This window comes from Oncorhynchus mykiss, chromosome 4 (genome assembly GCF_013265735.2).
Source record: "Oncorhynchus mykiss isolate Arlee chromosome 4, USDA_OmykA_1.1, whole genome shotgun sequence".
Lineage (NCBI taxonomy): Eukaryota > Metazoa > Chordata > Actinopteri > Salmoniformes > Salmonidae > Oncorhynchus > Oncorhynchus mykiss.
The window spans coordinates 18,054,826-18,079,676 of record NC_048568.1 but is presented as its reverse complement, the minus strand read 5'-3'; the positions used below and the strand labels follow the sequence as shown (position 1 = coordinate 18,079,676).

Sequence of the window (24,851 nt, the reverse complement as noted above, 5' to 3'; positions counted from 1 at the left end):
CTATTGCATGAGTCCCCCTAGTGGCAGCAATATGCACACCAGCAATGGTCTGACTGAGTGGCTGTGTGTGGGCAGAGTTTGATGGGATGTTGAATCATGCGACCACGATGAGTGAATAAAAAATGGCCAAGCACATTTTGTATTTAGTAAAGATTATGCTTTTGTATTCTCGAAAATATGTGTTTTAGCTCATCTATGATTAACCTGGCTGGCATGGAATTGAAACATCATATCACATGCCCTGATCGACTGGAGTCCGCCTTTTGAGACCGACTGTGTTGTTCTGTAGCTGTCTGAGCAGAATCCTAATAGGGCAGAATAACAAGCTGTATGTTCTATATGATTGAACCTCAACATTCTTGCCACATTACCATATCCATTTTCTATAGGTTGCTGTGGTTGACCTTGTGCTCTCCAGTCTGATGTCATACAATGACACCTAGTAGTTGTTTTTTTAACAAGAAAAAAAATGGATGACTGTCACTTGCATCACCTTTTCAGCACACATATACATATGGTTGGTCCCGCCCGAGGCTGTGGAAGCATTTGATCCCCAGACAGATTAGGCTGTAATCAGATGTCTCTGTGGGCCAGGGCTCAATCAGCACCTCTGGGCTCTCCTCGGGGTGGTTGGAGGATGGCTGGAGACAGAGACAGCCCTATGGGGATTCTAACAACCCACAGTGAGAGGGAGAACAACAGTTATAGACATAAACATAGCAGTATTTTACAGTAGTGTATGTATAGACATCATGGCGGAGCCTAACACTGGATGAAACATGCAATTATAGTCTCATTAACGAAATGATCAACCGCAGTCATGATTCCAGGCTAGCCAGTTGATCACAGAAACACGGATTCGAGAGAGAGCCTGGTCTCTGTTGAGAATTAACCCTCTTGAAAATATCCCTGTCTTGTTTAATGACAAAGAAAGTGTTATGTATGTTTCCGTTGAAGTGCCATGAATCATCCTTAGCCTCTTTTTAAGAATTCCCTGCCTGATATTTGTCATACAATATGGGTTATGAGGATCATAGACAGAATTGGTTATAGATTGCAGGGCGTCATAGGTAGCGACAGGCTGGCGTGTTCGGGGATTGATTTATGTAGCTTAAAAGCTCTCCTATTATTTCATGTGATTTAGTGTCAGATAAAACAGCTGCTCCTCATCATTATTGGATGGGCCTTGGGATGAGACGGTGGTGGGGAACAGGGGCATAAATTACCTCTCTCTCTATTGGCCTGCAGTGTGGGAAGAGGGGGAGAAGGGATGTGCTGCCTGCTATAGAGATGGACTGACGATCCTCTGGCTTGGCTCACTGGGAAAGACTGGGAGTGCTTAAGGAGATCAATCTCAAAATGTCTCCCTTTGTAATACGCTCGTCGTGTATCATTGATCATACTGTAGGTCGGAGTGGAGTGGAGGACCTCATTGTAGTCTAAACCTTTCTTTGTGTATAGTGCGGTCTCATTGTTGTGATTCTAAGTCTTGAAACGTGTAATTGACAAGTGTTTTGAAGGTTGCCTAATTTCTCAGAATGTGTGGGTTAGAGAATGCTTTTCCTCGATTTCCCATATCTGTTCCACCTACTGAGACTTCGCTTTGTTTGTGATTGTCTTGTTTTTGAGTGAGACAATGACTTATTCAAGTCTAATTGTATTCTTTGTAAACAACAGGTGTAGACTAACAGTGAAATGCTTACTTACGGGTCCTTCCCAACAATGTAGAGAAAACAGAGAACAATGTAGACAATGTAGAGAAAACAGAGAAATAATAAAAAGGTTAAACATAATAAATGCACAATGAGTAACAATAACTTGGCTATATACATGGGGTACCAGCAGGGGTACGAGGTGATTGAGGTAGATATGTACATATAACTAGGAATAAAGTGACAGATAATAAACAGTAGCAGCAGCGTATCTGATGAGTCAAAAGAGTTTGTGTGATGAGTCAAACGAGGACTATGCAGATAGTCCAGGTAGCTATTTAACTAACTATTTAACTAACTATTTAGCAGTCTTATTGCTTGGGGTTAAAGCTGTTCAAGGTCGTTCTGGTTTCAGACTTGGTGCATCGGTACCACCTGCCGTGCGGTAGCAGAGAGAACTGTCTATTACTTTGGTGTCTGGAGTCTTTAGGGCCTTCCCCTGTGACCACGTGGATGGCAGGGACCTCGGCCCCAGTGATGTACTGGGCCGTATGCATTACCCTTTAGCGTCTTGCGGTCTGATGCTAAGCTGTTGACATACCAAGCGGTGATGCAGCCACTCAAGATGATCGCAACGTGCAGCTATAAAGTTTGTTGAGGATCTGAGGGATAATGCCCCATTTTCTTCATCCTCCTGAGGGAGAAGAGGCGTTGTTGTGCCCTTTTCACAACTGTGCTGGTATATTTGGACCATGATAGATCCTTAGTGATGTGGACACAGAGGAACTTGAAGCTCTCGACCCGCTCCACTACAGCCCCAACAATGTGAATGGGGGCGTGCTCGGTCCTCCGTTTCCTGTAGTCCACGATCAGCTCCTTTGTCTTGATGACGTTGAGGGAGAGGTTGTTGTCCTGGAATCACACTGCCAGGCCACACTGCCAGGTTTTCATATTGTCCAGGTGGTAGAGGGCAGTGTGCACTTTGCGTCATCTGTGGATCTGTTGGGGTATGTGAATTGGAGTGGGTCCAGGGTTTCTGGGATGATGGTGTTGATGTGAGCTATGACCAGCATTTCATGGCTACAGATAGTCATTTAGACAGGTTACCTTGCCATTCTTGGGCACAGGCACTATGGTGGTCTGCTTGAAACATGTAGGTATTACAGACTCTGACAGGGAGAGGTTGAAAATGTCAGTGAAGACACTTGCTAGCTGATCAGCGCATACTCTGAGTACGTATCCTGGTAATCTGTCTGGCCCTGCGGCCTTGTGACTGTTAACCTGTTTAATCCTCAAGTCTATTGATGCACCCGTGTGTCAATCTCTATACTGAACAAAAATATAAATGTAACGTGCAACAATTTCAATGACTTTACTGAGTTACAGTCCATATAAGTAAATCAGTCAATTAAAATTAATTAATTAGGCCCTAATCTATGTATTTCACATGACTGGGCAGGGGTGCAGCCATTGGTGGGCCTGGGAGGGCATAGGCCCAACCACTTGGGAGCCAAGCCCACCCACTGGGGAGCCAGGCCCAGCCAATCAGAAAGTTTTTCCTCACACAAGGGCTTTATTACAGACAGATATACTCCTCAGTTTCATCAGCTGTCTGGGTGGCTGGTCTCAGACAATCCCACAGGTGAAGCAGCCAGATGTGGAGGTCCTGGGCTGGTGTGGTTACACGTGATCTACGGTTCTGAGGCCAGTTGATCATACTGCCAAATGCTCTAAAACAACGTTAGAGGCGGTTTATGGAAAATAAATTAACATTAAATTCTTCAGCAACAGCTCTGGTGGACCTGCAGTCAGCTTTCCAATTGCACGCTCCTTCAAAACTTGCAATTGTGTTCGTTGTCCATAGTTTATGCCTGCCCATACCATAACTCCACCGCCACCATTGGGCAGGCACTGTGTTCACAACATTAACATCAGCAAACCGCTCGTCCACACAACGCAATACACGTGGTCTGTGGGTAAGAGCATTGGGCCAGTAATCGAAAGGTCGCTGGTTTGAATCCCTGAGCTGACTAGGTGCAGAGGCCGGTTGGACGTACTGTCAAATTCTCTAAAACGATGTTGGAGGCGGCTTATGGTAGAGAAATTAACATTGAATTGTCTGGCAACAGCTCTGGCGGTCATTCCTGCAGCCAGCATGCCCATTGCACATTCCCTCAAAACATGAGACATCTTTGGCATTGTGTTGTGTGACAAAACTGCACATTTTAGAGTGGCCTTGTATTGTTCCCAGCACAAGGTGCACCTGTGTAATGAGCATGCTGTTTAATCAGGTTCTTGATATGTCACACCTGTCAGGTGGATGGATTATCTTGGCAAAGGAGAAATGCTCACTAACAGGTATGTAAACAAATTTGTGCACAAAAGTTGGGGGGAAAAAGGTTTCTGTACGCATAAAACATTTGGGGGATCTTTTATTTCAGCTTCTGAAACATGGGACCAACACTATACATATTTTGTTCAGTTTAAGTAACATATTTTTTTTTTTTTTATCCCCATCAAAATCCGTCAGTTTAAGCTAGAGATTTTTTGCATGGTCTGTGTCTCAGAATCCGCCTATGTGGGCCTTCCGCATCTATGGTGGAAAATGGCCGAGCTACAGCGGTGTTTGTCAGACCATGAGACATCCAGAAAATCTGTGTCCTCACAAAAATGCATGTGGCATCCGATCAGCCTACAAACTAAAAGATGAGAATCATGAACGTGATGGTGTTCTCTGTTTTGCTCTACGGCCTTCACAAGTGTCACGTGACTGGTTTTTAGGTAACCCATACAAATGAATGGAAGAATGGAGGTAGTTTTGTGCCAACAGATATAAGGGATTAAATGTGTAAAAAAAAACATATTTCCTGAGCTTTCTTTTATCTCCTAGATATAGGACAGACACTTCAACACCTTATTCTTTATGATTTATTTTTTGACTATCTTTTTTGCCATTTATGAATGTGTTCAATGCGATTATATGGGCTATAGTAGTAATTGGTAAATATATATTTTTTGATACTTAAAGGGATCTTAAAATTCTAAATCAAATAGTTAAATGAGCCATGGTATGAGTCAAGTGCAAGTGTTGGTTCAGGGAAGTACATTTTTGGGGGTATTTATTTATTTAATGAAAAAATGTTTTGGGGGTGGGGTCAATGTGATTATTTAAGAAATTCTTTGAAGAGGTAGAGTTTCGGGTGCTTTCGGAAGATGGGCAGAAACTCTGCTGTCCTAGCTTCAGGTTGTTGTTGAAAATTAGGTCCAAAGGTGAAGGCAGAGACTATTTAATTGTATAATAGAATAAGCTTTAATAAAAGCCGCTGCAGGGGAGATCTACCTCTGATTTCACAGGGAAGAACTCTCATATATATATGTCCCTTATATAAGTGGGAGGTGATAATACAATCATATTGTTAACACAATAGTTATTTAATACCAGCAACAGTTCTGGGAACACAATGGCTTTGTGTTAGGGTGCAGACATAACCGGAGTCTATGAAAGGTAAAAACATCACAGTCCAACACAGAACATGTCCCTTGAGAAGTTAAAACAGTTTATTTTTATTCAACCGGCAGTGTTGTTTTTTTTTGGGACACATGAATCAAGGTGTGAGTCATGTGTCCGGAGGGGGAGAGGTAAATCATTGTAGAAAAGAATAGTACACACCCAAATCTGTGCCCAATGTCTAATTTGTCAAGAATACAACGCAGGGAAGCAAGTACCGACCTCTTTGTCAAGCCTACCAGTCCCCTGGGGCCCTTTAATATGCAAATTCATTTTGTTCACCTGTCTGTAAAATGAAAAAAGATATGTTGGTAATGGTTGACAGTTACTCCAAATGTATTGAAGCCTACCTCACATCAAATGAGGAAGCAAAGACTGGAGGTAAGTGCCTGTTACAAGACATTGTTCCATGATTCTGTGCACCACAAAGTGTAGATAGCGATAAGGCCTTGGATACATGTGGCCTTGATTCGGTCTTATGTAGCAACATTTGAAATTGTGTTTTTTTACATTGGATAAAAGTAGAAACTCAGAGCTAGATAATGGTGTATCATACACTTTGGTTGAGGAACAATGGGAAAGTAATTCTGCTTTGAAACTTGATAAACTTTTGAGGAAATGGCCCTTGAATTTTTTTGGTACACCTACTGGAGATCTCTTCTTTGTCTAGACCCATTCAGCATCATTCACATCCTCTAAAGCATTAGCCCCACCCATCTCTTTAAGGATTCACATGTGAGGCCATGTTTATTTGTCACATGCACAGAATATAGAAGGTGTAAACGGTACAATGAAGTGGTTACTTGCATAGTAGCAATATCAAAAACAGAAAGTGTCCAGATAAAAATATTTAATAAATACTTTATCATTATTAGATAACGCTTACTTGACACTTGTCTAAATTGATGGGTCATGTGAAGGAAATGCTATAACCTCCCCGCAGCCACGTCTAGCTACGTCACTATGGGTCACTATTGTCTAGACATGTACACATGTTCATGAAATACAATAGAAGGCCGTAATCACCCCCAGACACACTTGTCTAATTTGATGGGTCATGTAATAATCCGGCAGAAGTGGAATCATTTGTTTAGACATGTAGCGATCTTGTTGAACAATGAACCGTCATAATCCCAACTCATACTACTACCAATACAAACATTGTCATAGCTGTAGAATTAATCTGCAGGTAGCTAAAGCTAACAAACTAGGTTCAACGTTAGCTAGCTAACATTAGGCTATAACTAGCAATGCAAATGGATTTCTGATTTGAATAATAGATCATACATGTAACGTTAGCTAGCTAACATTAGGCTATAACTAGCAATGCAAATGGATTTCTGATTTGAATAATAGATCATACATGTAACGTTAGCTAGCGAGCCAGCAAGCTAACATTTGCTCGCTAAGTAACAGTACACTTTAGCTTGCAATAAAAACTACATTCTGACAGAATTAGAAACTTATAATATCTGAGAATGTAGCTAGACTCTTAACCGTATATATTGATGAACGCTTCACGGCAGACTGGAACCATTTTGTTTGGTCAGCGTTGTGTCAAGTCACTACAGTTCACACTGACCTTGGTGTGTACAGAAAGTAGCCCATCACTTTTTCCAACTGAACTGTCGATAGCTCCTGCTAAATTCAGGACATCAATGTTGTTGAGAAAAGTAGCAAAACTTTTGTAGTTCTCGAGGGCTAACGTTATGTTTCAAAAATGGCGCAGTAGAAAGGACTGCCAACACATACTGAACAACTCACGTTATAGACAGAAGACATGGCAGACCAATCCAAACGCATCTCCCAGCATTTCCAGCCCATCCATTATCTCAGGCAATCATGGCTAGCGGGAAGGTTCCTGCCTTTTTCCATGGCTAAACCAACTAGGCTCGTAATTTAACACTTTTATTCATATTTATAGATGGAATACAAGTTTGTTATTAAGGCACATGAAAGCTCACATGTTCCAGAAAGCATTTCTGCCAAATAACACATTTTGATAAAAAATACATGTTCACATTCCAATGCTGCTCCTGTGAACTAGTGAGGAGCGACATACGCCTAGTTTCCTGAAACGAGTCACGTATTTCACCTCAATGATAATGACAGAACTGTGTGACATGCTGCACGTTAAGAGGAATTTACATGTACTGCTTCACCCGGGAAGTTATGGACTTGTAGAATGCTATAATGGTGTTCTGACAAATAAACTGTCAAGAATATGTGCCCAAACAGGACTCACCTGGGTGGATGCATTATCAATAGCAATCAGCTGCAGGGGAGATCTACCTCAGATTTCAGAGGAAAGAACTCAGAATGAATGGTTACATGAATGGTGTGGTTACATGAATGATTATATGTCCCTTATATAGTGGGAGGTGATAATACAATCACATTGTTTACACAACCGTTATTCTATACAAGCAACCATTCCGGAACAGAATGGCCTTGTCTTAGGGTGCAGACATACCAGGAGTCTATTGAAAGGCATAACATCACAGTCCAACACAGAACATATCCCTTGAAGTTACAACAGCTCACCCCAAATTCTGACACCACAAGAGGGAAGATGGTTCCACTATTTTAATGCTGTAATTGTTGTTTGCATGCATTTCATCTAAGGACACATTTACTGTAAACTAACCTGTCTCTTTCTGTTGTAAATGTTCTCTCTACTTGTTCCACAAAACTCACTGACAGGGGTTTTTGAACATTTTCGTCCTTTGGACCTCAAAGGAGTCGATCTTAGCTCGTGTGATGTCTCCATGAGTCTGACAAAGTTTATTTCTGTCTGTCTCTAGGTTCGACTACCAGGAGCTGCTCCACAACTCAAGCTTCTGTCTGGTGCCCCGCGGTCGCAGGCTGGGTTCCTTTCGCTTTCTTGAGGCCCTCCAGGTACGTAGTTTGTCGTTTCCCCGTCAAAACCCTGTCCCTCTGAGTCTCCAAGTGGTTTCCTTGGTAACGGATGCTAGTCGTCGGCACAGCAGCCGCGATTGGAGCCTGGGAGTTGTGCAGGTCCTGCAGGCTGCCAGGCCTGATGCTTGGATTATTGGTATTGACAACCTGTCATCTTTTCAAAAACAGCCGCAGACGATTTCTGTGCTGTAGATAACAGAGTAGCCCTATTTTTATCTCTTCCAACACCTCCCACTTCCATTAACACCTGGTCTTCTCATCTCTGGCATGTTTATTTGGACTGACAGAAGCCTCTATAGAAGTATTTTAGGATTGTTTATGACTTTGAACCATCCCATTATGGATAAGCATGTGTCTATATACACTGAGTATACAACACATGAGGTAAACCTGCTCTTTCCATGACATAGACTGACCAGGTGAATCCAGGTGAAAGCTATGATCCCTTATCGATGTCACCTGTTAAATCCACTTCAATCAGTGTAGGTGAAGGGGAGGAGACAGGTTAAATAAGGATTTTGAATTCTTGAGACAATTGAGACATGAATTGTGTAAGTGTGTCATTCAGAAGGGGAATGGACAAGACAAAAAATGTAAGTGCCTTTGAACGGGCTATGATAGTAGGTGCAAAGCGCACCAGTTTGCATCAAGAACTGCAACGCTGCTGGGTTTTTCATGCTCAACAGTTTCCCTTGTGCGTCAAGAATGGTCCACCACCCAACGGACATCCAGCCAACTTGGAATATTAGGAAGGTGTCCTTAATGTTGTGTACTGTATACTCAAATGTGGAATCTAATAAGAAAGTATAGTGTTATCACATCCAGATACACTGAGGCCTGGGTACAAAGTAAAGAATGAAGGAAGCAGCCTAGTCATTTCTACCCCACTCTCTACAAGGGGTCAGTGCAGCAGTTAGGCAGACACACTGTAGGTAACAATTCAAATGTGGAAATAATCATCTCAGTGCCGACTGAGAGCTAGTCGGATTTGCGGCTCCCAAAATGGTGCGTTCTGTGCTGCCTTTTAAGGGTGAGGCAGTTGCATTCCGCACCCAGATTTCAGAGGGGACACTTTGAAACAGGAACATCAAACAGGTTTTTAGACATGACACAGATTGAGCTTTCATATTGTGTGAGGGAGCTCTCTCCTATTCGTCATCTATTCGTCATCTCTATCTGTCAAGCGAGGCTCAAAGGAGGGCTGTTATGTAGATGGTGGAAGGGAAAGACAGAGGTTTGGTTTGGCTGCAGACAACGTGTTTCCCTCCAACAACACAGGAGAGAAGAGGAGGTGGAGTAGGAGGAGGAGGAGGAGGAGGAAGAAAGGGGAAGGGGGGAGGAGAATGGGAGGGGAGAAGGAGACGAGGCCACGAAGCTAAGCCAGGCTGTGTTGTTGGAGGGAAACGCGTGGTCTGCAGCCAAACCAAACCTCTGTCTTTCCCTTCCCCCCTCTACATAACAGCCCTCCATGACTAAAGAGCAAAGGGGATTTAAACAGACAGACAGGCCTCCAATCATGGACTTGGCCTTTCTCAGAGTCTCCTTAAGCCCCAAATGAGTGTCAAACGTTTAATGATGGAGATCCAAGTCTCAGTTGAAAATGCTTGGTTCAGTACGCAGCCTTGGTTGGAAATTTAAAGGGATTCTAATGAAGTAGGCCATATTAATTTCTCCGTAAGTGCTAGCGCACCCAGTTGAGTCTCCCTAAAAATGGTTGCCACTTCGCTTTTCTCACCTCTGAACATCCATTAATAGTGAATCCTTTGTAAATGTAGCTCTGTAGAGAATTTGATCCCTGTAAAAGCCTGGCTTTAAGTGATTAACTGGTTTATGTGTTGCTGTGGTGTTTCCTTGAGTTAAATTGTGTAAAGAAGTTTACGGATTAAACCATCTCTCATTTCCATTTCATTATAAAGGTGCTGCTTTGAGGAAGACCATATGTATTCCTGAATATTAAAACAGGCTTGATGAAGTATGTTCAACAGACAAAGAAAACAAAACTCAAAATAGTATTGTGTAATTGTTCGCATATTTGTTTGTGTTGCTAGTGACTCATTCTCTGCAATATTGATAAGAACCAATGGCTTAAACTAAAAAGCTTTATACAATACGCCCTACCATTGTGTGACTAATAGACCACCTTTTACTCTGTGTGAAAGGCGTTCAGATGAACCTGTTTGTAGACATGAGTGCAGAGGAATCTGACACTTCACTTTCCCAGAGAGAAATCCCACAACATACCAGAGGAGTGTGTAAAGTAAGACTAGCTATTGGATAACCTCGCCTATTTCTTCTTCAGTCCTGTAGAAGTGTAGAGAGCTAACCATAATAAAGGTGTCTGTGTATATCTGACCCTTTCTGTGCCTCCTCTGCCTGGGCTACCCCCCTCCTCCCCATCCTTCACCCCCTCTCCCCCCCCCCCCCCCCCAGGCTGCCTGTATCCCTGTCATACTGAGCAACGGCTGGGAGCTGCCTTTCTCTGAGATCATCGACTGGAGCAAAGCAGCTGTCATCGGGGACGAGAGGCTCCTACTGCAGGTAGCTTACTGATGGAGACATCCTCCCTATGACACTGATCTCTCTCTCTCGCTCTCTCTCTTTTCACCGCTATCATACTGCCCCTTAGGCTAGAACACAAGTGCCTCACAACTCACTTTGTGCTTTTAGTAAGGACCACTGTGGTGGATAACGTTTACCTCTCTCTCCAAATGAATATATTCATAATTCTTTGCAAATGCGATATAGTAACTTTTGGGGGGGTGGGCAGCCACACCCACGGTTTCAGAGGCACTTGTTTGCAGAGGGGTGGAATAAAATGCCAGGGTACCTTCACATATTAACCCACCGCGCCCCTGCCTGTCTCCCGTAGCCACGTCCCCTGTATCAATAAACTCTCCCATTAATTATGTCATGGAAGGTGTATGATATTTTAGGTTATTTCATTACTGCATCTATTAGTAGCTGCTACCGATCTGCCCTTTCATGACTCTGAGCTTGCCGGTTATTAATGTGGTGAGAAAGAGAGGGGTTTGAAATACGACAGCCAAAATGTCATGTGGACATGAAAGTGAAGAGAATGAGGAAAGGATGTGTGTCCCGAGATATAATGACAGGATTTAGCTTGAAGGTACCATTCCCCTTCTTGTCAGCTCTACCCCCACTTATGAAATCAGCACAATTAATTAGCCGGTTTCCGTAAAGGAGCTGCTCTGACACATTACAGAAACTTGACACATATTTCTCATACTACTGATTCACACAAAGATTGGATTGGAATTAGATTTACAATCAATTGCACTATTGAGACCACACAATGCAAGAGCAGCCTGTTAAAAGTCGTAAATGGGTTTTATTGCAAGTCCTGTAATTATTTGTGACTATACGCTGTTGAATGGAAGACATTCAGAGAAGCAAATGTTTTTTCTCTCCCTCTCCACCCTCTCGTTACAAAGTCCCCGTCCTAAAAGCATGCTAATTGTTGTCAGATACGCTATATATACAAAAGTATGTGGACACCTCTTCAAATCAATGGATTCAGCTATTTCAGCCACACCCGTCGCTGACAGGTGTATAAAATCGAGCACACAGCCATCAGTAGCGGAGCGTGGGTAAAATCACTTGCATTGTGATTTGTTGCATTTTGTTTGCTCCATAACCTGTTAATTCATATGCCTTGCGACCGTGATATATAGGCCTAAAGGCCGAGACAATAAGAAAACCGTAGCAGAATTCAACAACATCTTTGTTTTATCACAAAACCGGATAGCAACCCCTGCCCAGTGAAGTCCACAAAGCATATAGCATGTAACAGATCTACAGCATGGTCAAGCAAGTGAATGTTTCTGACACTTTCAGATCACTAAACAACTATGGATTTAGAACCACAGAGAGTTGCCACAAGTCACAAAGAAAACAGGAGCTGCCTCCACTATTCCAGCACCATTACAACTATACCTATAAGATATAAAAAAATACCCAAAACAATTTAGTCCAATCAACTTGTGTGTGCGCGATCGTGCAAGTAGAAAAACATGTTGACTCACCCTACTCGTAGAGAAACGACAATTTCATCCTCCTCTCTTTCATGTTGATGGTATCACTCTGTCATGTTTTTATTTTTTGTTGTCCTAGGCTACCTGGCTAAAATGTTTGCTCACTAGCCTAACTTTCATTAATGGGCAATGTTAGCTAGTTAACATTAACCTTCTACATCTAGCTACATATTGAACTTCCATTCTCTCAGGCCAGGGGCACAACAGTTAATTAATTAATGGTTTGATCGGAATTGCTGTTATAATCATAGGCCAGTACAAAGAATTAAGTAAAACCACAAGTCCAAATCCCTATCTCCATCCATAGCTAATTTAGGAAAGGGACAATTTTAGCTAGCTAGCTAGCCACCAGAGGACAACAACACAACGAGATGCAACAGTTCTAGTTTTTCTGTCAATGACGTATGCTCTCAATGGGATTTGATAGGAGTGACGCCAAATCCAAGCTGGCTTCCCTTGGCACTTTTTTTGGTGTGTGCCAGGACCATTCACAGTTGAGCTCAATGCTGATTGGCAAAACATTTTCAAAAATGTTTTTGTCAAAGGAGGCCAGATGCTTGCTGGCTTCCCTTGCCTGCAATGCTAAGGGCGGCATCAATGTCATACTCGTTTGAACCAGACAGTATCAGATTGATGGCCTACACGTCGAGAGACAGAGGGGCGCTGTTTCGAAAGCCTGAATGCTTTCTCCTGTGAGATACATTCAGCGTCTTGCAAAAAATGTTACCTTTATTTAACAAGGCAAGTCAGTTAAGAACAAATTCTTATTTACAATGACGGTCTACCCCGGCCAAACACGGACCACGCTGGTCCAATTGTGCGTCGCGCTAATTGAAGGAAGATTATGAAACACAGAGAGACAAAAGATAGATTTCCATTTTTTTTATTTGTCTATTTTTTGGGGAAGCCTGGCTTCCCTTGGAATTTATGAATACACGCCACTGACAGCCATGCAATCTCCATAGCTAAACATTGGCAGTAGAATGGCCACACTGAAGAGCTCAGGGACCTTCAACATGGCACCGTCATAGGATGCCACCTTTCCAACAAGTCAGTTCGTTAGGTTTCTGCCCTGCTAGAGCTGCCCCAGTCAACTGTAAGTGCTGTTATTGTGAATTGGAAACATCTAGGAGCAACAGCAGCTCAGCCGTGAGGTGGTAGGCCACACAAGCTCACAGAACGGGACCGCCGGGTGCTGAAGCGCGTAACGCGTAAAAATCATCTGTCCTCTGTTGCAACACTCACTACAGAGTTCCAAACTGCCTCTGGAAGCAACATCAGCACATTAACTGTTTATGGGAGCTTCATGAAATGGGTTTCCATGGCCGAGCAGCCGCACACAAGTCTAAAATCACCATGCGCAATGCCAAGCATCGGCTGGAGTGGTATAATCCTAGCCGCAATTCAACTCTGGACCAGTGGAAACGCGTTCTCTGGAGTGATGAATCATGCTTCACCATCTGGCAGTCCGACAGATGAATCTGGGTTTGGCAGATGCCAGCAGAATGCTACCTTCCCCCAATGCATAGTGCCAACTGTTAAGTTTGGTGGACGAGGAATAATGGTCTGGGGCTGTTTTTCATGGTTTGGGCTAAAGCATACAATAATATTGTAGACGATTCTGTGCTTCCAATTTTGTGGCAACAGGAAGGCCCTATTCTGTAATACTAGAACCAAGCAAGATTTCTGGCTCTCACAGACCTGTAACTTCTTCTTTAAGAGGCTCCTCTGTCCTCCACTCGTTACCTGTATTAATGGCACCTGTTTGAACTTGTTATCAGTATAAAAGACACCTGTCCACAACCTCAAACAGTCACACTCTAAACTCCACTATGGCCAAGACCAAAGAGCTGTCAAAGGACACCAGAAACAAAATTGTAGACCTGGTAAGCAGCTTGGTTTGAAGAAATCAACTGTGGGAGCAATTATTAGGAAATGGAAGACATACAAGACCACTGATAATCTCCCTCGATCTGGGGCTCCACGCAAGATCTCACCCCGTGGGGTCAAAATGATCACAAGAACGGTGAGCAAAGTAGAGCTGGGACCAAAGTAACAAAGCCTACCATCAGTAACACACTACGCCGCCAGGGACTCAAATCCTGCAGTGCCAGACGTGTCCCCCTGCTTAAGCCAGTACATGTCCAGGCCCGTCTGAAGTTTGCTAGAGAGCATTTGGATGATCCAGAAGAAGATTGGGAGAATGTCAAATGGTCAGATGAAACCAAAATATAACTTGTTGGTAAAAACTCAACTCGTCGTGTTTGGAGGACAAAGAATGCTGAGTTGCATCCAAAGAAACCATACCTACTGTGAAGCATGGGGGTGGAAACCTCATGCTTTGAGGCTGTTTTTCTGCAAAGGGACCAGGACGACTGATCCGTGTAAAGGAAAGAATGAATGGGGCCATGTATCGTGAGATTGAGTGGAAACCTCCTTCCATCAGCAAGGGCATTGAAGATGAAACGTGGCTGGGTCTTTCAGCATGACAATGATCCCAAACACACCGCCCCGGCAACGAAGGAGTGGCTTCGTAAGAAGCATTTCAAGGTCCTGGAGTGGCCTAGCCAGTCTCCAGATCTCAACCCCATAGAAAATCTTTGGAGGGAGTTGAAAGTCCGTGTTGTCCAGCAACAGCCACAAAACATCACTGCATGGAGGAATGGGCCAAAATACCAGCAACAGTGTGTGAAAACCTTGTGAAGACTTACAGAAAACGTTTGACCTCTGTCATTGCCAACAAAGGGTATATAACAAAGTATTGAGATAAACTTTTGTTATTGACCAAATACTTATTTTCCACCATAATTTGCAAATAAATTCATTAAAAATACTACAATGTGATTTTCTGGATTTTTTTCTTCTCATTTTGTCTGTCATAGTTGAAGTGTACCTATGATGAACATTACAGGCCTCTCATCTTTTTAAGTGGGAGAACTTGCCCAATTGGTGGCTGACTAAATACTTTTTGCCCCACTGTATATTATAATTACGGCCTTGGTTCCAACATCTAGAAGAGGGGAGGCTGTTATAGCAGCAAAGGGGGGGACCAACTCTATATTAATGCCCATGGAGTGAGATGTTCGACAAGCAGGTGTCCACATTCATTTGGTCATGTTGTGTATGTGTATGATATGCTGTAACAGGATATGAGGCACCTATGGACGTTTTGTCTTCAGAAGGAAAAAAAGAAAAAAACACAATGACAGTAATAATGACAGTGTTTGTGCATTTAAAAGCACAAATAATTGTTACATGTAATTAAATGATTTCCTTACAAGTTGTGTAGAACTGCATTCACACTGGCGTCAGATGAAAAGCCATGGAGCCCTCAGGCATTTAGAGTGGGAGTTAGATACGAAAGGATGCTAAAAGGTGAGGAATGTTGTCGAAGTTCGAAGGGTCAAAACACTTCTGGTTTGTAGTTCCATTTTGTGTTTAGATTGTTCAATGTAAATGTCAGTGGTTTTCTCTGGGAAAATGTATTTTCCATTTAAATCTAATTTCCTATTAAAACCCAACTTGCTTACGACGAAGATTTGCATGAGTTGTTTATGGAAAAGAACCAGCTAACTGTGTTTTGATTAAAAACAAATCAGAAACTTTTGTAATGGCACTGCAACTTTTCTACACTCCAAAAATGACAAATGAATGGCTATTGAGATGGTTTACATGTATCTATCTATAGATAATCTTCCACCGGATTCATTGTAAGTAAGATAAGCCAATGCGATCTTTATATGCATGTAAGATAAACTCGTATGTACAAACAGAGATATAAACATGGTTAGGATGGTCAAGATAATAACTTAAAGTGGGTCCGGAATTATTGGATCCCGTGCTAAAGATGGGCAGAAAATACTATATAAAATAAATGAAACCAATACTGAGCTACAGTATATTGTATGCTCAAAATTATTGAAGAAATATATTGTTTTATACTAATACATAGCAAGAGATTTTCTTTAACAAGTGATACAGAAAATCTCTAAAAGTTAGGGGTCAAAATGATTGGATTCTGTGTTTTCCATACTCCAGCACCCTCTCCTTGCGAGGATAACGACACTGAGCCTTTTTCTATCATGTTTTGAGATTAGACCATTCCTCCATATATAATCTTTCCAGATACTTGATGTCATGGGAATGAGAGATTTTCTGTATATGTTCTTTCGAAGGTGAAACCCACCATTGGTGTGCGTGGCTAAAGAACTCCATGTTCATGTCATAATCACCATAACACCGGTTCCAATCCAAGTGCCAATGCCGTTTAGTCAAATCCAGGCGGTCAGATGACATGAAAATAAAGCTCTTTGGCCATGCACTCCAATGGTGGGTTTCGCCTTCAAAAGAACAGTGCATATGCAGAAAATACCTCATCCCTACTGTAAAATACGGTGGTGGATCTTTGATGTTCTGGGGCTATTTTGCTTCCACTGGTCCTGAGGCCCTTGTTAAGGTCAACGGCATCATGAACTTGTGCTGGTATTTGGTACCAGCACATTTTAGCCAAAACCTGGTTGACTCTGCCAGGAGGCTGAAACGTGGATCTTCCAGCAAGACAATAACCCCAAGCACAAAGAAATTGTTAATTTACCACAGAATCAACATTTTGCAGTGGCCCTCTTAGTCTCTGGTCTTGAACCCAATTGAAAACCTGTGGTTTTCACAGACGAAGGATATCAATGATCTGGAAAGATTCTGTATGGAGGAATGGTCTAAGATCCCTCCCAATGTGCTCTCCAATCTGATAAAACATTATAGAAATAGACTCAGTGTAGTTATCCTCGCAAGGGGAGGGTGCTGGACTATCGAAAACAAGGGATCCAATCATTTTGACCCTTAGCTCTATGAGATTTGTTTAATTACTTGTTAAACAGAATCTCTTTCTCTGAGCAATTGTATTAGTATAAAATAATATATTTTTTCCTTGTTTTGGATCATACAATATAGCTCAGTATTTTTATTAATTATTTTATACAGTCTTTTTTGCTCATCTTTAACAAGGAACCAAGTCATTCCGGACCCCACTGTACATCCGGCTTTATTCACAGAGTTTGTAAATGGCTCCCACACCATACTGCTGTGGTGGTGTGTGTTGGGACAAAATGAGAGTGAAGGAGAGTTTTTAAGTCAATCCCCTGTTTTGGTTTTATACGACAATCAAGTTGCTGCACCTACTGTGAAAATGGAATCTCATTGCGTTCAATTATGTTGAAGAATGACACGCAACAACTCAGCACAACATGTGGAGAGCATATTCCCCCACAGTGGAGACACATAAACACTAATGGAGAGAGGGTTGTGTGATTAGATTGGTGTTATTTATGTCCTGCCTCTGACTGTATTAAAACTAGAAATACTGTCACTGCCGAACATCAGCTCAGAAAGACATTGTTTTCAGGCTTCAGGTGGAGGGGGGTTGTCTTTGTGATTTGGGGGTAAGAAATGTGACGTTCATTGTGACAACGCTGATTTGTCTCTCTTGCCCCCTCTCCTGCCACGTGTCACATTGTCAATTGTATGTTTCAATGTTTGTATAATTGATGAGGAGACTCAGAGATGAGAAGTGACAGGACAGAGCAGTGCTATCTGTCAGTTAGCAGGGTTTGATAGCATTGTGTGTTTGCCACAGGAGGGACATGATCCCTAGCTGAGGGGCTCACCCTCTCTCACACAAGGCTGGTTTACCAGCACATACCAACACCTCCGTTTCCCTCTAGCAGTTTGGCCTATGCTTGGAGATACCACTGGAGAGAATAGTCCTCAATTGGAACGATATGGCAGCAAATTCCATTAGTCCTCTGCCACACAAATGACAGTGTAATTTGACCGCTGAGTACCGTCGTTAACGATGTCATTGGTCCCTCAAGTAATAGCCACTAAAGGAAGGTTAGAATCTACAGAGAGTCAGTGTGTCCATGGGCCTCCCTCGGGAAGGAGGATTTCACCTAATCACATCTGCCCAGAGAATAACCCATGTTCCCCGACTCTCTCACACTCATTAAATGTTTTACTCTGTCCTTTTTTTTCCCCAGGTTTCTTCAATTACCAGATCTGTGGACCATGACAAAATATTGGCGCTCAGGCAGCAGACTCAGTTCCTCTGGGATGCGTATTTTTCTTCGGTAGCAAAAATAGTATTAACTACATTAGAGGTAAGCTCTCCCATTTCTAGAACTGTTCATGTGAATCGGAAGTGGGTGGGAGCAGGTTGGGAGGATTGCAAGGCCAGACAGCCAGCAGCCAGGATAACGGATAGACTTTTCTATAATGTGCACAAGTGGCCAGGATAAATTGATGGTGGCTGTACAACAGAGTTCCCCAACCAAGTTCTTAATTTCCCCTGGTTTGTTTTTTTCTTACTGCTGACAGTCTGGCTCTTACTTTAGGAGTGTTTTCACTATACTCTCTCTTCTGTCTCAGTCTCTGGGGGGAAACCGACACAAAGGGTTTTCATCAGCCTCTTCCCCAGAACAGACAGTTAGTCAGAACCTGCCATGATCAAAAGAGTCTGCAGTGTAACAGTTTCCTCTGGCAACTTAAATGTGTGGGGACTACAGTACGTAGACTGGTAGCTGGGGTTACTTAAAAAAACATCCCCTTTTGTTATCCTGCTACCATTTATTGTTGTCACACCCTCAAATACAGTGTCCCCTCAGAGCAAAGTTGAAATAATTATCATGTTTCCCCTAGAACAATCAGAAATCCCATTTTCTTTGTTTGATGGTATTATGTGTTTGATAAGATGTACGATGTGTGGAGAAGAAACCCAGGCGTGAAGTGTTTTGGCCTGCAGGTATGAGAGGTACAGTTCAGAGCAGGGTAACATCCAAACACTCTCATAGGCTCTCTGTGCACCCCACTGTCTCAACTGTTTAGCTTTTGTCTTTTTCTTCTGGGTGAGAATGGTTTTACTTTGGTCTGATTTTTTTCTATGTTTTTTTTAATATACTGAGTGTACCAAACATTAGGAACACCTGTTCTTTCCATGACATACACTTACCAGGTGAATACAGGTGAAGGCTATGATCCCTTATTGATGTCACTTTTTATATCCATTTCAATCAGTGTAGATAATGGGGAGGAGACGGGTTAAATAAGGATTTTTAAGCCTTGAGACAATTGAGACATGGATTGTGTATGTGTGCCATTCAGAGGGTGAATGGGCAAGACGAAATATTTACGTGTCTTTGAACGGGGTATGGTAGTAGGTGCCAGGCTCACCGGTTTCTGTCAAGAACTGCAACATTGCTGGGTTTTTCACCCTCAACAGTTTCCCGTGTGTGTCAAGAATGGTCCACCACCAAAATGACATCCAGCCAACTTGACACAACTGTGGGAAGCATTGGAGTCAACATGGGCCAGCATCCCTGTGGAACATGTTCGACACCTTGTAGAGTCCATGCCCCGGCGAATTGAGGCAGTTCTGAAGGGAAAAGGGGGTGCAACTCAATATTAGGAAGGTGTTCCTAATGTTTTGCATACTCAGTGTATGAACCTACTTACACAATTTACTGTATCACTTACACATTCAGAAACTACTCTTATTAGTTATAATGGCGTTGGAAGCCCTAATTTAGAACTCACTCAGCAGATACTCCAACCTGTCACCTATATGTCTTCGTCCCTGTTGTTTATTCTTCTCTTCGGGTGGGTGTCGGTGTTTCATTTCCCCAGTCTCTGTCTTTACTCCATTCCTTGTACTATACCGACAATTCACCACTTCATATCAAAGGACACAATGACAGAAGGAGGGGAAAAGAGGAAGTGAGTCGGGTGTATTTTAGGCATTCCGTCATGGTTCTTCAAAGGGAGCCACAGCAGCACTTTGTGATGAATTGGGTTTGGGATTAGGGCCGAGTGTTGGTTTTTATGTGATGCCGGGCGAACGTCACCACCAGGTGCCTAGTCCAAATCCAACAGGGACAAAATTAGGCCCGTTTCCATGCATATTTACCATTGTGCAGAAGTGCTAAATGCTGGGGCTACATGCCGACTGACAAAATGGGGGAAATGAGGCATCCTAAATATCCCCAGGCACACACAGTGCTGTTGTGAGGCTTGCAGGAAGTGCCAGCTAACTCTCCATATAGATCAAAAGGCATCTGTCATGTCAGTGTTCCTGGTACTGGACTGCCACATGGACTGTAAACTGTTATGCAAATCACCCCGAGGAGGCCGCATTACAAACAGCCAGACGTTACTCTTCCCTCAGCCAGGTTTATCAGACCTGAATCTGTCAATGGAGTTTTCAGATATATTTTGAGAAAGTGTAAACCAGACAGAGGAAACTGTAGCAACTGGAAAAGAAGGTGCCTTTGTACTGCGGAGGTATCTTTAGCAACAGAAATGAAGATCATCACCTAGCAGTGAGTAAACAGCGGTATGGAGGAGTCGACCCCTCGCCTCCTTTAACTCAGGGGGTGCTTATTAAGGCCTATCTCACAACCTCATTAGGAAACCACAGTACAAACGGTGGAAGCAGCCTAGAAAGCACCAGGCTCTGAGGGAAAGGCAGGAGAGGAGACATATGGTCTGTCTCTGGCAGCTGTAGCCTTTCTATATCAGGAGAGGCAGTGAGTCGGGGGGGTCCATTGGAAAGAGCAATCAAAAGTATATGGCTGATATGAAATGACTGTTAATGTGAATGACTTTGATTAACGTTTTATTTTGTGTTTTGTCTCCATTGACACAACTAGTATCGCGACCCATGGCTGATCTTCGTGTAAAGCATGACCAGTGCATGCAAATAACTCCTTACAGACTAAGAAACTGTGCACGTTGTTGCTGTCAGATAAACTGTCAGCAGCACAGTCATCATACTTATCATCTATTGCGACATGGGAGGAGATACAGGTCCAATCTCCACAGTCAACATGCAGGGTAACAGTTGTACCTGGGTGAGTGGGAATCAGTCCCGGCTGAGGGTATGAGGCGTATTCTGCGCCAGAGACGCTGCTCGACAACATGGCCATGTCCATCAGACCCAGCCTCCCGCAGAGCAAGCAGCTTCTTAATACTAAACCTCTCTCTCTCTCTCTCTCTCTCTCTCTCTCTCTCTCTCTCTCTCTCTCTCTCTCTCTCTCTCTCTCTCTCTCTCTCTCTCTCTCTCTCTCTCTCTCTCTCTCTCTCTCTCTCTTTCTCTTTCTCTTTCTCTTTCTATTTCTTTCTTTCTCCTCTCTCCTTCTCTCTGTGTTGTTTCTTTTTCTGCAGCTAATCCAAGACAGAATAAATTCACACGTATCCAGGAACAAGTTGATGTGGAATTCGTTGCCGGGTGGACTGTACGTTCTGCCTCAGTTCTCCACAGACGCTGCAGTGTTCCCCTTCTACTACTTGTCTCTGGGTGAGTTGGAGCCTGTTAATGACCTGGTGTAACAGACTCCTCTTCTATACGCATGGGAGCTGACACAATCACAAAAGGATCAGACCTTTGCTCGGTCCTTTAGGTCTTCATTCACAGCCAGTTCATTGCGGAGCGCCTAATGTCAATGTGCGCTCGTCACCTCTTCCTCTATCCTGTTTTCTATCCCCCCCAATGCTACATTCCATGAAATTGTTGCTCATGCTAACCAACCACAGACAACATTGTATGTTAACTGAAGTTCATGTTTGGCGACTGACCAATGCACTTTACAGCTGAAAGTGTAATGGATTTAACCTTTGGGAACTGGTGTATGTTATCCCATATTCTATCTGCAGTGCCATTTACTGGTGAGGTTCAAGTCCTGCCTAGAGTCAGTCAGCCAGGCGTCCGTGTCTTGTGCATTCCCTCCTGCATGGAGCGCCGTGGAGCTGTGCGTTATGTACCGTGCTGCTGCCGCAGTACTGCGAGAAGAACTGGGATGAAGCCATAACTCAGATAGATGCTTGTCTTTCTCTTAGCGGTCAAATAAGTTTTTGCCAGTTCCGGTAATACACAGGCATTATCAGTCTCTCTTTCCGTAATTCTGAATGGCGAAGGGGTTTCAAAACTTTTCTAGGTAGTTCCAAAGTTCACGTCTGCGGTTTAGGCCTATGTAAATTCTACTGATGATTTTACTGTTTTTAAAGTTTTTATTTGTCTCTGCGGAATTTAAAGTTGATGTTACAATATTTTGCTATTAGGACAGCATCTGTGCCGTATCATATTTTCTCTGAGAAGTAGAAAAGAAGGCGATGTTGGGCTCCATCTCTGGGGGTCTTGATGACTGTGTATACCGCCTCAAAATCACAAATTGGATTTCCAACTTGTTAAGTAGAGAGTCCAGCTGCTTTGGCACCTCCTATCATGTACTTCACAGGCTGTTTGCTTCACAATTCTCTTTTAACTGTGTTTAAAGCTACTGGGAATGTATGAAGACATGCCAAAGCAGTGGATGAGAAAGGATAGGCCCATTCACTGCAAAAAAAACTGTCTGTATGTTCGCTGTAGAAACTCTGCTTGTTATCCGCAGTCATCAAAACCAATTATCATCGCCATTTGAGTTCAAATTTTCACTCATAATGTCTCAACTGAATTTTGTTTGAACTCAAAAACGTTGAGTGAAAATGATCAGCAGGACCACGTTGAAGGACCACGTTGAAGCACTCTTTATTACTGGCAGGAATTGTTGTCAAGCTATCTTTTCTCTGCAAGCTATCCAGCAAACAGTGACACTAATGAGCTGTCAATCAATCTCAATCTGAAGCTTCATTATAGCCTTTCACATGAGGGGGAAAATATATCTTGTCTAAATCTTTGGATTAGATTGGCAGGGCATCACAAACAATGTGAATTCATCTGACTGCTGCATATGCGGTTCCACACAGTCTTCTCTCATTGCATTGTGCCAAGTCGGCATCGTGGAGAAGGACTAGTTCCAGGAAGCTCCTTGAGGGAAACTGCAAGTTATTGCTGTTAGATAAACAGTCAGCAGCACAGTCATCATACATGTCCACCACCACCTTGTGTGAAAAGGCGGTAACACTTGCCCACGTCTCCACACCTCCTCACTTCCCCGGCACCACTAATTATTTTCAAGGTTACCACGACGACTACAGCAGCTAGATCTCAGCAAGGTTCAGGAACCCCTAACAGCTTTCTCCTCTGCAGTCATACCACTGCTAGTGATAATTATGCCACAGCGTCCAGAAGGTCTGTGTCTGTTTTGATCTGACCTGGCTTTCTGTTATGGTCCGGGAAAACCCTCAAAATTGCCTCGTTTGCTGAGCATGATTGTTCCGGTCCATTGTGATGAGTGTGGGATACCAGCGTAAAGGCCAGTATCCAGCGTAGAGGCCAGTATCCAGCGTAGAGGCCAGTATCCAGCGTAGAGGCCAGTATCCAGCGTAGAGGCCAGTATCCAGCGTAGAGGCCAGTATCCAGCGTAGAGGCCAGTATCCAGCGAAGAGGCCAGTATCCAGCGTAGAGGCCAGTATCCAGCGTAGAGGCCAGTATCCAGCGTAGAGGCCAGTATCCAGCGTAGAGGCCAGTATCCAGCGTAGAGGCCAGTATCCAGCGAAGAGGCCAGTATCCAGCGTAGAGGCCAGTATCCAGCGTAGAGGCCAGTATCCAGCGTAGAGGCCAGTATCCAGCGTAGAGGCCAGTATCCAGCGTAGAGGCCAGTATCCAGCGTAGAGGCCAGTATCCAGCGTAGAGGCCAGTATCCAGCGTAGAGGCCAGTATCCAGCGTAGAGGCCAGTATCCAGCGTAGAGGCCAGTATCCAGCGTAGAGGCCAGTATCCAGCGTAGAGGCCAGTATCCAGCGTAGAGGCCAGTATCCAGCGAAGAGGCCAGTATCCAGCGTAGAGGCCAGTATCCAGCGTAGAGGCCAGTATCCAGCGTAGAGGCCAGTATCCAGCGTAGAGGCCAGTATCCAGCGTAGAGGCCAGTATCCAGCGTAGAGGCCAGTATCCAGCGTAGAGGCCAGTATCCAGCGTAGAGGCCAGTATCCAGCGTAGAGGCCAGTATCCAGCGTAGAGGCCAGTATCCAGCGTAGAGGCCAGTATCCAGCGTAGAGGCCAGTATCCAGCGTAGAGGCCAGTATCCAGCGTAGAGGCCAGTATCCAGCGTAGAGGCCAGTATCCAGCGTAGAGGCCAGTATCCAGCGTAGAGGCCAGTATCCAGCGTAGAGGCCAGTATCCAGCGTAGAGGCCAGTATCCAGCGTAGAGGCCAGTATCCAGCGTAACCAATCCAGTGACACGGTGACACCCACCTCCACTAGGCATACAGTAGTAGGGTAACCTGCAAAGGGCAGTCACTCAAGATAAGATGGGACCACGAAATGAGGCTCCTTTTTCACAAATGTGGATGTAAGAGCCTACTCTGCTGCAGTTGTTTAAGGTGTGTTATATAATTATTGAGCATTTAAGCCAGTGGAGTGGCAATAAATATTGGATCAATGCAAGAGCATACCTTGTTGGAATGTTAAATATTTTTCCCCCATCTTAACAACAGTTGGAAACGTTTCAAGCAACTTTGATCACAGTTCTTTCAATGAAAGTCATTTGAACTATTTTTGGGCCTGTTCTGCTTGGTATATTTGCAGTTGAATGTTTGATTCGAACGTTTGTTTGAACTTAAAATGGCTAACAGAACTGACGGTGGGGTTTCCCGGAGGAAACATTTCTTCTACACAAGTGTTGCCAGAGTAAAACACTATCAAGGCTTTTGATGACAGGATGAGAACAAGGTCCTAATGCAGTACAGAAACCCTCTGAAGATATTCACCAGAGATGTTCCACAGCTTCCTTTGCTC

General features: G+C 43.5%; 1 protein-coding gene across 1 annotated transcript in view; it reads left to right on the top strand.

The window, feature by feature from the left end:
- The window catches only part of LOC110522229 (exostosin-1), a 264,478-nt gene that overhangs the window by 206,814 nt on the left and 32,813 nt on the right, over window positions 1-24,851 (top strand). Inside the window, exons 3-6 of the mRNA XM_021600447.2 lie at window positions 7,965-8,058; window positions 10,510-10,617; window positions 18,167-18,286; window positions 21,345-21,477. Coding sequence (XP_021456122.2) covers window positions 7,965-8,058; window positions 10,510-10,617; window positions 18,167-18,286; window positions 21,345-21,477 — 455 coding nt within the window. The remainder of the gene's footprint in view (window positions 1-7,964; window positions 8,059-10,509; window positions 10,618-18,166; window positions 18,287-21,344; window positions 21,478-24,851) is intronic.